The sequence below is a fragment of the Drosophila biarmipes genome, chromosome X (genome assembly GCF_025231255.1).
Source record: "Drosophila biarmipes strain raj3 chromosome X, RU_DBia_V1.1, whole genome shotgun sequence".
In the NCBI taxonomy this organism is placed as follows: Eukaryota; Metazoa; Arthropoda; class Insecta; order Diptera; family Drosophilidae; genus Drosophila; species Drosophila biarmipes.
In genome coordinates this window covers 23155988-23171379 of record NC_066611.1, presented here as the reverse complement: position 1 = coordinate 23171379, position 15392 = coordinate 23155988, and the positions used below count along the sequence as shown (strand labels likewise).

The following is a 15392-nucleotide window of genomic DNA, read 5'->3' as shown; positions in this document are numbered from 1 at the left end:
GGACATGGCCATAACATGGCCCATAACAATAAAAACAAATAGAAGCAGCAACAGCAACATAATACTTAATAACGTGCATTTTGATGTTGTCGCGGTCGATGGGAGGACAGGAATTCGCCCAGCTTGGAGTTGGATTTGGGTGCGGATCGGGGTTTCTCCGAGGGATCAGCGGGGGAATCCCTGGCCCGTGTCATTATCCCCATTTCCGGAACAACTTTTGTGCGGGCACATCAAAGGCAGTCTCTTTTTTGTGTTTTCGCCAACTTGGACACCAAAATAGTTTTCCTGGCTGCCAAAAACTATTCGAAGAGGCTTCTTGCACAACAAAGTGGCGAACAAACGAAGTAGGAAAAGTTCCCAGAACAGATGCGGGACGAGCCTGGGACAGTGGTTGGAAAGTCGTTCAATATTATAGTATAATGTGTAATGAAAAATTTAATTATTTAACAGAAAGGTGGAACAAATTTTCAAATTTCAATACTCTTTGAAACAAGCTTTATGAGACGGGAAGATCATTATAAAAAGAAAACAAAATAGGTGGTTAATACCTATTCAAATAAATCAGGAAAATTTTGCACTATTTAACAGAAGGTATTATTTAAAACAAATACAAACATATTTAAAATGTATAAAACCTATCTTCTAAATAGAAGAAAATCCTTTGAAACGGAAAGATCAAATGATAGATCAATTAAAAAATAAAAAGATTAGAAAATATTATTTCGAATATTACAAAACGTTTTAAATATTAAAATAACAAATAGGGATGGCCCCACTGTGGGCGGGGATGTCCCGAGCAACGTTGGCATTTTCCCAATTATTATTATTACTGCTGTTATTATTTGAGCAACATAATGCATGAATGAAAGGTTTCACACTGCACAGTCACGCAGGGGGAATCCCCCGGAATGCGAATGTGAATTATGCGCTGTGATAAAACACGACTCCGTTTTCACTCCGTGGAAAGGCATGCATACTCAAAATCGCAATGAATTGCAGCAAAAGCAGGGGCGTGGGGGAAAAGGCGGAAGAGGGGGGTTGGGGCCTGACTCCGGTTGTCGTCTGCGGTTTGCCCCTTATTACGGCTCGGAAGCGGCAAAAATGATTTCGGCATGAATTGCCAAACGCAGAATGCACTCACTAATTAGATGCATAATTAGACATGGAGTTTTCGAGGTTACTTCAAAGGTGGTTGGGAGGGGGAAGTGGGCGAGGGGAAAGGTGTGCCGAAAGGTATGGCCAACACAACTTTAAAGTTCAAGAGGCTGGTCTATGCATTTAATCAGTTTATGACGGAAAAATGAAAATTGTTTCACAAGAAAGTGGGATGTTACAAGTACAACAAGGTTGTGTTTAATATTCAATTGAGGGTTTGAATTTGAACTTTATATAACATTATATTATTCCAAATATTTCAAAATTAAACGTATTTATTGATCTTAATATTTAATTTAAAAGTTGAAAGCCTAATTAAAGTTGATTTTTTAATTATTTAAACACCAAACATTATGACATGATAATCAAAATTTGAAATAAATAAAACAAACATTTTATTTCAACACAAATTCTATTTTTATACCCTTTCAGAGGGTATAATGATTTCATTTACAATTTAAAACCAGAATAACCTATTTTCTTACTTCTATCTATTACTTATTTTTTGGAATTCAATTATTTTTTTTATTTCTTGCCAGACTCTGTAACCTATTTAATTTTTTGGAATTCAATTATTTTCAAATTTCCTTATAGACCCTTTCAGGTAGTTTGAAATTATTTCAGACTTCCCATTAGGTAAAAAGCTTTTTCCTTCTTCAGCTTCCTTTGTTTTTTGACAGGTCCTTTGTGCTGATTTCACTCCGCTCGCCAGTCAGTTTCAATTCCTGGTCTTAGTTTGTGCCAATTGTGTTAACTTCACATCGAATCCGGCTTAATTGAAGTTCGGTTTTGACTTCCATCGAAGTTGCAGCACTGCAGGAGGCAGGTTGCAGCTGAGGCAGGTGCAGCCGAAGTCGAAAATGCGAAAAATACCGTACTGGGAGTAAGGGGCGCATCGTAGTGGCCGCCTCTCTCCACTTTCTCCCACTTGGCCGCAGAAAGTTGGGCACGTGCAGAGTGCACGTAGCCGGAAACAAATGACATTGTCAGCGCCTGGCCCCAAAAACTGAACAGTCCTGCCCTCGACCCCTGGCGGACCCCCTTCCACGCCGCCCTGCCGCGTGCTCCACATCCTGCGCCATTTTCCCCGTCGAGAAGAAATCCCAGCTAAGCATTTCCGGTCGCGTTCTGACTTGCCTGCTCCTCTTTCCTTGGCCTCTGCTGTTTCAGTTTTTCCTGCAGTTTCCCTGCGCCTTGCGCCCCGTTTTCCCTCACATGTGTGTGCCTGTGTTTGCGACAAGGCCATTAGCCGCGGCGGCTTTGGCAGCCACAAAAGTTGAGGCGCATCCTTGCAGCTGCCATTTTATGGCAGTCTTTTGTTGTCTGTAGCCAGGCCTCCCTTTGCCCTTTGCCACACTCGAAAAAGCGCATTCTCAGCTTGTTAATTAGCGGGAAAGCAGTTCTAATTCAAGTAAATAGGAAAAGGAACCACTTGAAAGGGTAGAAATGCCCCGAAAAACAAATGTTTAAGTTTAAACAGTAAATAACAAAATATTATCTAAAATAACTATAAAGAATTAAAAAAAAAAACATTTATTTGACCAAAACAATGTATTTTTATAATAAAAACTATTTGTTTTGGAAAATACTAGGCTTCTATATTTTTAAAGCAATGCTTTGTTGTTTGAATTCATCGAAACTATATATATAGTCTAACTAGTTATTTGTTTTAATAATTTTTTTAGTTTATCAACCACATTTAGAAAAAAAGATTTTTTTTTAAAGTAAAGAGAGAGTAAAAGTTAAAAAATATAAACAAAAATTGTTCTTTTAACATTTTTAAGAACAATAAAAGATACTTCTTTTTTTTTACATAGCCTCTTAGTTTTTAATAATATCAACTAAATTGTAAATATACTCATTGTAAAATACTCACTTTTAATTTGTTTTGCTTATTTTGTGTTAAGAGATAACTTTTACTAATAAAAAGAACTAAGGGGATTTTAAATACATTTTGTTAATTGGTAACATTTTTAAAGTAATATTTAGAGACTTAGCAGATCTACATTTATCATTTCTTAAGTGGTTCAAATATTATTTCCCAGTGCTTGGGCCAAATTGGCAGCTTGTTTACTGGCACTGCATTGGTTATTAGCAAAGCACCGGACCGCCTTGCGTATAAGTCCGATGACAAGGCGGCATTCACGTGCCAATTAGTCCGACCAAGGGAGCCCCGATACTGACTCGCTTTTCCCGCTTTTCCCGGCATTTCCAGGTGGCAGCCTGGGCAGCACAGGTGGCGGCGGCATCAACACCGAGTGTCCCACGGACTCGTTCCGCTGCAACAACGGCAAGTGCATCTCGCACCACTGGGTCTGCAACTACCAAAAGGACTGCGACGATGGCGAGGACGAGATGCAGTCGTGTCGTAAGTATTGACCACCCGTCCATTCAACCATCCGCAGTTTTTGGGGGAAGCCGTAATTAAAATATGAAATTATAGACAGTAATTAAGTGGGCCGTGCGAAGGCAAGGAAATATTCAAGAGCTCTGCGGTGGCGGTTCGCTGAATGGTTTAATCGAATTTCACTCGAGCCATTATCCACAGGAATTTGCGAAATTAATTAAATTGAACGCGTGCCCATTGAAGATCGGAATCTGATTATAGCAGAAAGTGCTCAGTGAAAATGCACTCATGTTACCTTTTTTAATATTTTTAATCGACTTAAGACAAGTAATATACTGTGGTTTAAAAAAGCATACCCCCACGAGCAGGAACTATACATTACAAAATATATATTTTAATGAAAAATATATTTAAACATCCTTTAAAGAATCAAAGAACGATATTTTTATGCAGCTCATAGCTTCAGTTTGATTCGGAGAAATATAGAATCTCAAGACGACATTTTGTTTTTGGTACTTACGAGATTAAAAATTAAGTTCAATATTCAATAAAAAACTAAAACATGAATGTATTTTCACCAAACACTATAATATTCAACACTTGATTTAATTTTAATCTCAATACAATTGTTTTTAATGTACCCCAACAAAATTGCAGCCCCACCGGAATGCGAAACGCCGCAGCTGAACTGCGGGCAGTATGTGTTCAACAAGACCTATTGCATCCCCCCGCACTACCGTTGCGATATGATCGAGGATTGCGAGGACAAATCGGATGAGGCCCAGTGCAGTGAGTACCTCAAAGACCCACCTTATCCATGTCTTCCTAAGCACAAGATAGCCCCTTGCAGTCTCAACGTTTCCCAGCGTTTTCTCGCTTTGAATGTAAATTTGTTGACTCCGCAAATATTGGCTAGCTCATCCTCATCCTCGTTCTCAGTCTCATCGAAATCCCTTCAAGAGGGTGGTGCTGTAACAATTTGCTAAGCAAAATGTTTGCATTTTATTATGCCAATTTTATTTATGCAAATTTCAGCACAGAGCTGTTACCGAAGACCGCAGTTCTTGTTTTCCCAACTAAATTACACAAGCGCACAAGTATACCAGAAATATTTACAGACATAACACAAATACACACCTACAGATGTACATGTATCTGGGGAGAGATATCTGCGGAATCCCCAAGGTAAAGGCCGCAAATTAGCGAGGAAAACTCAAGACGAACAGAAATGGATCAATTTGATGTGGGGCCATAAATCCCTTCCGTGGGCCAGGGCGTTGGGGTGCAGGGTTAACCCTTTAGCTAGTGGAATTGATGATGGCCGGCCAAAGTTGTTTCCGTTGAGGGGTTCATGGCTGGAATCGCAAATGAAGTTAAGTTTTGTGAGTCGAGTCGAGGGCCCAAAAGCGCTGAAAAGCAAGAAGTCTTTAAAATAAAACACCACTGGGAGAATCGAACGTGTAAATGGGCTCAAATTTTGACCCTCGCCAATTTGAATGTTGAGTGTTAATAAATTAAACCACAAATTCAAAGAGGCATCCCTCAGGATTCAGAAACGGAAATTATGGAATCTGGAAGTTCAGTTTTGGGTTCCCATACTGGAAGCCACAGGAAATACGGAAAATTCAAACATGTAAATGGGCTAAAATTTTGACCATCGCAAAAACAAAGAATTTGAATTTAGGTTGTTAGAGAATTGAACCTCAAATTCAAAGAGGTATACCACATGAAAATCGGAATCCAATTACCCAAGTTAAGAAATTTAGAAGACATATTTTGATGTAGTTTATTGGAGAATTTAACCACAAGCTCAGAGATATCAATCTTCGAAGTCGGGATGCAATTTCTCAAGTTATGGGACCTGGAAGCTCCGTTTTGGGATCCTATTCCGGAAACCATTGTAAATACACAAAAATTCCCTGGTTTTAAGGAAGACAGAGCTCAACAATCTGGCTTAATATCTTTTTAGCTTTGTCTGTCAGACATTTTCCTTTCTAAGTGCGCACTAATTTGCTTGACTTTGCCTGGCCAGTGATTAATTTTGACCCCTGGACTGTGGGTAATAATTATCGCTGAGGACTTTAATAATCCACTGTGCTTTTGACCATCATCCTGGTCTCACTTTTCCAGCACCTCAACTCGAAAGTCTGTTGTCTGCTCGTTGAGCAAAGAATTTAATGCATTTTCAACAGCTCTCGCTCGGTTGGAGTTTGTATAGCCCTCTCTTTCGGCGACTTATCGGGCGCTCTCTTTCGGTGATTTCCCGCCTTTCCCGGACTTTTTCCCCAGGATTTTCCTTTTGGCATAAAGTTCAAGTGCATTCAGCCAGCAGACTGTGAGCCGCACATTTTGATTAAAAGTTTGCCGAGTGAGAATCCGAAGAAAAGGAGTCGCGAGTCCTGCCGCCTAGAGAAAGAGATGGAGAAGAATAAGGAAAAGGATAAGGAGAAGGGAGGGGGATAGTGGCCAGAGCGGAATGGCAGCATGTCCATGCAAATCGCCGAAAAGTGCCTAAGAGTTGTAGAGCATTTATTGCTTGTTATTTAAGATTTATGCACCCGCACACACACTCGCCCACCAACAGGCAAACAAATATTTAAATATCTTTGAGGCGACCAATTTCCAAGTGTCCCGCTTTTCCGCTTTTCCGACTTTCCCGCCTCCCGCCTCCCGCCTTTCCGACATCCTTTTGTGCAAGTTCGGCTGGCAGCTTTGACGACTCCAACTCCGGTTGCGTGGAGAACGGGATGGGGAGGCGGGAAAATGTGGAAAACGGCTAGACAAACGCCCCACAACTTTGTCCTGCGTGCGCCGTCTCTTTCGCACCGCAGCAGGCCGTCCCGCTCGCACACCTAAGCCCAGCTGGAAGGCCAATTTGTCCGCTCGCAACGGGCCTGATCAGTTGGCTAGCTGACTTCTTGGCCATCTAAAGTAAATGTGTCAAAATATAAGTTATAACTCAAGACAAGACATATGCTCGATTTCAAACTAAAACTGGGAGGGGAAATTTAAATACTACAGATACGATTTTAAAACTTACTTAAAAGATAAGTTTTTAAACCAAAAAACATTTGACTAGGCCTTAATGCTCAAGAAAGGCCTTTATAATAATGATATAATAGTGTTTTAAGACAAACAAGTCTGCGAAGGTGAATATTCTTGAAAGGGACTCATAAAACAAATGTGAATTTAAAAAAATACGATTTAACTACAGAGTAATTGTAAGTAAGTAAGTAATTAGTAGATAGTAAATCCCCCTCTGGCTAAAAATATTTTTAGCCATATAATATGGGCAACTCTGATGGCGAAAAGCAGAAGAGTTGGGCAGATAGTCATTCCTTTTGGGTGCAGAAAGTTTCGCCGGCACAAGATCAAGTTTAAATTTCGTTTTAATTTAATAAGACGTTGGCGTAAAACGAGAGCAGGCCCTCTCTCTCGCGCCGTCTGGTGCCGTCTCTTTCTGCACACCCTCGCCCTGTTTCCGTTTCCGCTGCTGCTACTGCTTCTGTCCCTGTCGCACTTTGTTGCACAATAATTTATCGCGCTTAAATGGCGACAAAATGTTCACTCTTATTGCGTTCTTAACAAATTTATTTTGCGTACGTGTCAACGCGTCGTCTTCTCAGTCGGAGTGACAGTGGTCCCCTTTTCCGCCGCCCATGTCCCCGCCCTTAGAGCCCCTTATTTGCAGGAGTGTTTGTGCGCTCGCCTTTGTTTGCTTAATTTATGGGATATAAATATTAGAGCGGGCTTGTTTCAACTATTTAATTACTCCAGGTGTTGTGTGAACAGGGAGATGGATGTGGATGTGGACGCGGATGTGGGTGAGGCAAGATGGGGACTGCGCCATCTTGAGATAGTCAGGTTATCAGGTAGTCATAGCGATGGAAAATACACATATTTCCCCAGACGCGAGCAATTAAAATGAACCGATTGTTTGTCTGAAAGTTAGATTTTACGGATTTACATCATGTAAAGAGCGTTTCTAAGCCAAAAAAACTTCAAGAAATACTCAAATTGTAAATCCATTCCCTAAATTAAACAAAATTTAAATATCTTAAATTTCAGTTACAATAAATCGAACTATTGAATATGTTTTAATACTAACGGCCTTAAGCACGCGCTTTTAAAACAATGCTCTTGTGTTTGCTCATAGTGCAATTATGTTTTAGAGCTTGTGGAAATAAGAACACCTGCCGCGCAACTAATAACTGTGAGAACAAGCAGCAGACATCTGCTGGGAAAGACACTTGGAAGTTGCCTTCGTCGCCGAGCCCCCCGCCCGCTTTTCCGCGCTTTTCCACCCTTTTGCCCACCTTCCGCCCGATTATCCCGCTTCCGTTTCGCCAGCGCTGCGGTCGCAAGTCAACAAGCTGAAACAGAAGCATAAATAGAGACTGAAGCACTTTTACTTGTTTACGGCCAAAACAGAGGGGGTTCGGGCGACTTACCGGCAGTTTACCTGCGAATTTTCCAGGCGGCCATTTCGCTTTTAATTGCAGGCAGCATCTAATGAGGCAGATATTGCTGCGTAAAAAGTGCGTAAAACCAGGGAGAGCGGAGAGCTTAAGCCGTCATTACCAGAGGCCCTTAGAACACCTCTACCCGTAATACCCGTCCGCCGAACCCAAGTGTTATAGTCGCCTCCACTTCGTTTAACGGTCCACCCAGTGATGACGACTTTCGAAAAGCCAAAACAAGCCAAATCAAATAGAGAAAATAGTTGTACCCATGAAAAGCCAAATAACCTATGTTCGGAAACTATTTCTCAAAGGGTTTTGTGGCTAACCTAAAAACGGATATATTTTACTTGGAAATAAGTAGTTTTCATTATTACTCGATATATCTGCACATGTTATGGGGGTTTCCAAGATTTTTTTGTTTTACTATCAACTTCCTAAGCTCGAAATGATTTATTTTTAAACGATAATAAATAATACACATTGAATATTTATATATTTTAAACTATTTTAGTTTTCTACTTGCTTTCAAAGTATACCTATTAGTAATCAGTGGATGACATTTTTGTGGGTTTTCGTTCTGCATTAAATTTAAAAAAAAACCAAAAATAATGCAATTTGTGCATTTTTTATTATTAATAAGTTATCAGTATTGTAGGATATATTTGTTTATTTATTTAATTAAAACATTTGTCCTCAAGCTGACCTCTGTAGCTAGCCATTTTTGGCGGTTGAAAGACCAAGTTTTCAGCACTGCTAACTGTCTCATAAAGTGTCATCACCCCCGCCCCTGCTCTTTCCCCAGCCCCCCTTCCGCCCGTTCTCCGCCCCTTTCTCCAGGGCTTTTCCCCCTTCCTCCCTTTTTCTCCGACTTTCTCTGAGTGGCGACGATTGCAGCTGACGTTTATTTGACTGCAGCTAAACGTGACGGGCTGTGGGCGGTGGGTGGGGTTAGTGAGGGGAGTGGCACTTGTCGCGCGTAATTACACACCCCTTCAGCCTCCCCGCCCCTCGAAACCTCCTTCGTGGCCTTGCTACACGCATAAAAGTCTTGGCTTGCAATAAAAGTTAATGCTGAGAAAACAGCGAGCGAAAGAACCAGAGAACCCAATTAGAAAGTGTTTGGTTAAAATAAAAAACAAAAAAAACAGAGAAGAGAAAAGTAGGAGAAAGGCGGGTGGGTGTTGTTTATAAAGTGCCAACAACAATGCAGGAACCCCCCTGCTTTCGGTTAAAGTTTAGGGCCAAAGTTTTTCAGCCAGGCGGAAGCCAGAGAGAAATGAGCTAGGAGTGGAGTGCGAAAAGCTGTGCTTAATTTTTTAAGAAATTAGTCGACATTTTCTTCAATACAATCAGTGCCATAAAATTATTTTTTCAATGGTTTTCCCAGCTTCAATTTTGATTGCCTGGCCAAAATCGCATTGGGCCACGCCCCTCGTTTGTCGTTGCAATTTGGCTATAATGTATTGCAAAAGTGCGGAGGAATATGGGAGAAAGCGAGCCAGCTAGCGAATTTGCAACAAATTGTTTGGCGTAAATCTTCTGACCAGGCCACGCCCACAAATTGCAAGGGTCGAAGGATTAGCAGTGGAACATTTTAATGCCAGACAGTTATTTCCAGAGGAAAAGCGAGGAAAATGGGGGAGATGGAGGGACTCCCCTAGTGCGTGACACATTTTTATGATCACCGGAGTCGGGGGTTCACAAAGTTTCGCTTCCGCTGCTCCACTTTGTCAATGGGAAAGGCAGCAGGGAGCCAACAAAGCAGACAGTTACACAACAAAAATTGAGTTACAGTGTTAAACAATATAACCAAGCCAAAAACGTAACCAAAACAAGATATTTTTAAGCATATACCAGTTGGAATTTTGTAAATTGTAAAACATGTGAGCCGTTCAATGGGGCGTATGCGTTATAAAAGAAAAAAATGCAATAGGTCTTATTGTAATCTATTTTAGTAATTTACTTTCCTAAAAACGCATACATTGCCTGGGGAATGCGTTGTAATTGAGATTAAAATATTTAAAGCCAATTTACTTGCCATTCCACGCCTGATATATATACTGCATATATTTTTGCTACACTGCTTTCACCTGCACACGCACACACTCTCACCCAGACAGGGACGCTCACACAGACGCAGCGCAGGATACGCATTCCATTGTTTTGCTTGGAGAAAGTTCTGCGCTGTCGGGGAATATTTATACAACTTGGCTTGTTTAACTTGCACTAATTAAGTTTGCCCTGCCACACTCGGATGCTCCCGGTGGGGTGCCGTGGCCCCGTGGCCCCCGTTTCCACGCTAATGTTCCGGGAGTTAATCGGGGGCCTGCGTCGGGAATGGAGAAGGGGAATCCTGGCCAGGGAGCGGGACTGCAGGAGCGGGGACGTCCATAAAACACTCGTTGCCAAGTTTATGATGTCCAGAGACACTGCGAACTGGCATAGATCAACGGGGCGTCCGCATGCAGGCCAAGACTGAGCTGGAACCCACATGCTCCTACAGGGGAAACTCCCCCGGACAAACCATTAACCTGAAACACTAAAGACATCGGCTATTAAACACTTTATTCTTCTCTATAACTTGGTGAATATATTTCAGACTCTTTTTATTATTCTCCATTTTTCACAACGTTTATATGGAACTTCCAAAGGCCAGAAAAGCATATACTTTAATTTTTTAAAACATGACTTAATTAATTAATTTATCATATCATATAATTTACTCTCGTCTATTCACCATTTATTATAACAAAGAATTTTAGCGGGGTACCCAAGGATTTTTTCCTTCTGATGCTTGGTACTTTACGGGTCCACCCTGACGAAGACAAACATATGTCCCCATCAAACCCACACATATATCATCTTCTCAAGCCCCGATTCGCCAGCAGTTGTTCTAATTTAGTCATTCAAATGCACGACTTTCCCTGCTACCTCTTTCTTGTTAACCGAACCCTTGACAGGTCCACACCCTCTTCATCCGCCCGATACCCTGTACAACTGTTTGAGAAGGGTTTATTGGCCCTTAAATATTATACTATGTATTTTTGGGAAAGCTATAGTTCGTATTGCTTTGAGTATTTTTATAAAATCTAACCATCAATAATGTACAATTCTAGAGGGTTTTCAACAAGATATTACTATCCAGTTCGTTAGATTTGTACCTTTTCTGTATCTTAAAGGGTATTCTCGGTCCTAACCGCTTCCCGCCACATCCCTTTTTTGTGTGGCTTTCGGGAGGAGGAGGTCCTGCAACCAACTACTCGATAATTTATAGCACTTTTGCCTGCCGACACACACAACTCAAGTGCACAATCCGGGGGAGATGGACGGTCGGGCGGACGGACAGACGGACGGACAGACGGGCGAGTCGAGCGGACAGACAGTCACGCCCGACATTGGTACAGCGGCCATGCATTATGCAAACGCCATGCGTGCCCAGCCAGGAGCCACCCCAAAGCCTCGGGCTGGCATCAAAATTTAATGTCTCCGGCAGCACAAATAGTTTCGGCCTGCCATTTTTAAGGGCCTCCCATTAAAACACTGAATGGTGGCCATACATAGTATGTCTGATGAGGCGAGAAACGGCCTCTGTCTTGGACAATTGGTTCCGGTATCCAGGGAAACCCCATTGAGCCCCTGCGCCGCCCCGGGATCTTCTATGAATGGGCCAGGAGCCAAACTCTCGATGCGAATGCAATTAATCACAATGGAGGGCTCCGAAATGAGGTCTAATTGAGTGCAGTCATGTACAGATTATCAACTCAGGGAGTGCTGGGCCACATACGTAGCCAAACCAATGGCGGAACCCTGAAAAATATACCAATTAAGTAATTAATAGAGGTATTTCGATTGGGAAAATGATGAATGCACGATACTCCCCTTAAGCTATTATGGTTAACTTGTCAGAATATTTGTACAGTCTGCACTATTAATTACTAAATTGCAGTTACCACTGTTTGGAAATCATTTTTAAATGTGGACAAACGTATGCTCTACACTTTTTTGAGCTTTTAGATACCCTGTTGCATACTTTCAGACACCTAAAACTTTAAATTTTAATTTCATGGGAAATAGTATTGTTTAGTAAATACATTTCCTAAATCTAAAGCTATTAAATAAGAAATACCCTTTAAAAATAACCCTAAAACCCAAAACTAAGCAAAGGAGCTTTTACTAAACAACTGTGGAACCTCCTCGCTTCTTCCAGCTTACCGCAAGTGCCAGCACACGGACGTGTTCTGCAACGCCCCCAACGGAGCCGCCCCCGCGGAGGGCACCCGCCTCGCCGGCCCCTGCGTGCCGAAGGAGAAGCGCTGCGACGGCTACCTGGACTGCCGCACCGGGCGGGACGAGGACGGCTGCAGCGGCGCGTCCTGTCGGCTGGACCAGTTCCGCTGTGCCAACGGCCACAAGTGCATCGACGCCGCTCTGAAGTGCAACTACCGCGACGACTGTGGCGACAACTCCGACGAGCAGGGATGCAGTAAGTACACCCAAGGGGACAAGACTATCCCATTACTATCAGGCATGAAATGAAAACGAGCATTTTCGGTTCTTAGCCAAAACAAATAATTCATTATTTGAATAATGAATAGTTTGGCATTTATCAAGTCAGATATTTTGCAGTTTTGTCTGAAGAATTCGCGAAAAAATGTATGTTTTACCAATATAAATGTAGCTACCCCATATAGAGACTATATTATTAGTTTCACTCTACCGGACCATTGATAACCCAGTGGAACATTCATTTTACCGATACATTTCACCACGTCCTCCCCAGATTTCCCGCCCTGCCACCACGCCCAGTTCCGGTGCTCGAACGCTCGGTGCATCCCGTACAACTTCCACTGCGACGGATACCACGACTGCGCCGACAAAAGCGACGAGGCCAACTGCACGGCCATCGCCTGTCCGGACAACAAGCACCTGTGCCCGCGAGGGGGCGCCAGCGGCACGCCCAAGTGCATTCTGAAGTCGCAGCTGTGCGACGGCAAGCGGGACTGCGAGGACGGGAGCGACGAGGAGACCAACTGCTGTGAGTATCCCCGGGCGAATGTCCATAATATCCACTCAAGCCTAATCCCCTGCCCTTCCAGCGATCGCCTCCTGTCCCGCCCTGAGCTGCGAGTTCAAGTGCGGACCCTCGCTGACGGGCGGCGTGTGCTACTGCAAGCCGGGCCAGTCCCTGGCCCCGGACAACCGCACCTGCGTGGACCTGGACGAGTGCGCCGAGTGGGGCCACTGCGACCAGCTGTGCACGAACACCCTCGGCTCCTACACCTGCCAGTGCGCCCAGGGCTACACGCTGATCAACGACTCCAAATGCATTGCCCCGGACGCGAACAACCTGCAGCTGATCTTCGCCCACGACCGGGCCATCATGCGCATGCAGCCCCACGGCAGTGAGCCGAGGGTCCTGGCCAACGCCACCGCGGCGGCGGGCGTCACCTTTCACTACGCGCGGAACACGCTCTACTGGTCGGACATCAAGACGCGCAAGGTGCAATCCCTGCCCCTGGACGACCAGAACAAGGCCGTCTCGCCCTTCGACCAGACGCTGCCGGGCACCTGGGCTCCAGTGGCCCTGGCCGTCGACTGGGTGGGCGACAAGATATATGTGGCCGATCTGGTGGGTCAGAAGATCGACGTGTTCGAGCTGAGTGGCCAATGGCATGCCGTCGTCCTGGGCTCCAACCTGACCTCACCCGCCGACCTGGCCCTGGATCCCACGGCCGGACTGATGTTCGTGGCCGACGGGGGTCAGGTGCTGCGCGCCCACATGGATGGCACCCATGCCCGGTCCATTGTCTCGGAGGCGGCCTACAAGGCCAGCGGTGTGACGGTGGACATCATCGGGAAGCGGGTCTTCTGGTGCGACTCGCTGCTGGACTACATAGAGTCAGTGGACTACGAGGGCGCCCACCGGGTGATGGTGCTCCGGGGTCAGCAGGTGCCCAGTCCCTCGCGACTGGCCCTGTTCGAGAACCGGATCTACTGGACGGACGCCACCAAGCAGGGCATCATGTCGGTGGACAAGTTCGAGGGACCCACCTCCATCCAGGTGACGCACAAGGCCAAGGACATCAGGGAGCCGAAAGGCATCATTGCCGTGCACGCCCTCAGCCAGCCGAGGGTGTCGAATCCCTGCGGGAACAACAACGGCGGCTGCAACCACATGTGCATCGTTACCGCGGTGAAGGGAGCTCCCACGGGCCTGGGATTCCGGTGTGCCTGCTCCACGGGCTACCAACTGGAGACGGATCTCAAGCTGTGCAAGCCGGTCAGCGAGTTCCTTATGTACTCGCAGCAGAGGTTCATCAAGGGCAAGGTCCTCGAGCCAGTCATCGAGGGATTCAGTGATGCCATCATGCCCGTGGTCTCGCGGCGGGCCCGTTTCGTTGGCCTGGACTTCGATGCCCGCGACGAGTTCATCTACTACTCGGACGTGCTGCAGGACGTGATCTACAGGGTGCATCGCAACGGAACCGGCAGGGAGATCGTCCTGGCCTCCCAGAACGAGGGCGTCGAGGGACTGGCTGTCGATTGGGCCTCCAAGAATCTGTACTACATCGACTCCCGCAAGGGTACACTCAACGTCCTCTCCACCCGGAATGTCACACACAGGAGAACGCTGCTGAAGAACCTCAAACGTCCGCGCGCCATTGTGGTCCACCCCAATCGGGGATTCATCTTCTTCTCCGAATGGGATCGTCCCGCCAACATCACCCGAGCCAATACCGACGGCAGTGGACTGCTGGTCTTCAAGAACGTAACCCTGGGCTGGCCCAACGGTCTGTCCATTGACTTCAAGGAGGACCGGGTCTACTGGTGCGACGCTCTTCTGGATCACGTCCAGCACGCCAATTTGGATGGCACGGACATCAAGACGGTGAACTCCCGCCTGGTGCGACACCCCTTCTCGATTGTCATCCACAACGACTGGATGTACATCACGGACTGGCGCCTGGACGCCATCATCCGGCTGCACAAGCTCACCGGTGAGCAGGAGGAGATGATGGTTAGGGAGCCGCAGACGAACAGGCTCTACGGGGTCAAGGTGTACAGCCATGAGGTGCAGAGGATCGCGGACACGCAGCCCTGCCACCGGAACAACGGTGGCTGCCAGAAGATCTGCTTTGCGGTTCCGATTGGAGGAGCGAATGGTACGGCTGGCGAGGTAGCCACCACATCGCCGCCCTCCTTTGGGCGCCTACAGTCCCGCTGCTCGTGTCCCTACGGCGAGCGCCTGGCCGAGGACCAGAGGAGCTGCATCCCCGATCCCAGTGCCGAGCCGCCGGTGCAACCGTGCCCGAACTCCTGGGACTTTACCTGCAACAACCAGCGGTGCATTCCCAAGTCGTGGGTCTGCGATGGCGACGATGACTGCCTGGACAACAGCGATGAGGAGCAGAACTGCACGAGTAAGT

General features: G+C 45.5%; 1 protein-coding gene across 6 annotated transcripts in view; it reads left to right on the top strand.

Moving 5' to 3' along the window:
- Positions 1–15392, top strand: part of LOC108023338 (low-density lipoprotein receptor-related protein 2) — a 142872-nt gene that overhangs the window by 113918 nt on the left and 13562 nt on the right. For all 6 annotated transcript variants that reach the window (XM_044093309.2, XM_044093310.2, XM_044093308.2 and 3 more), the window contains exons 3-7: positions 3371–3523; positions 4160–4291; positions 12173–12448; positions 12746–13000; positions 13062–15386. In XM_044093309.2, the coding sequence (XP_043949244.2) occupies positions 3371–3523; positions 4160–4291; positions 12173–12448; positions 12746–13000; positions 13062–15386 (3141 nt within the window). The remainder of the gene's footprint in view (positions 1–3370; positions 3524–4159; positions 4292–12172; positions 12449–12745; positions 13001–13061; positions 15387–15392) is intronic.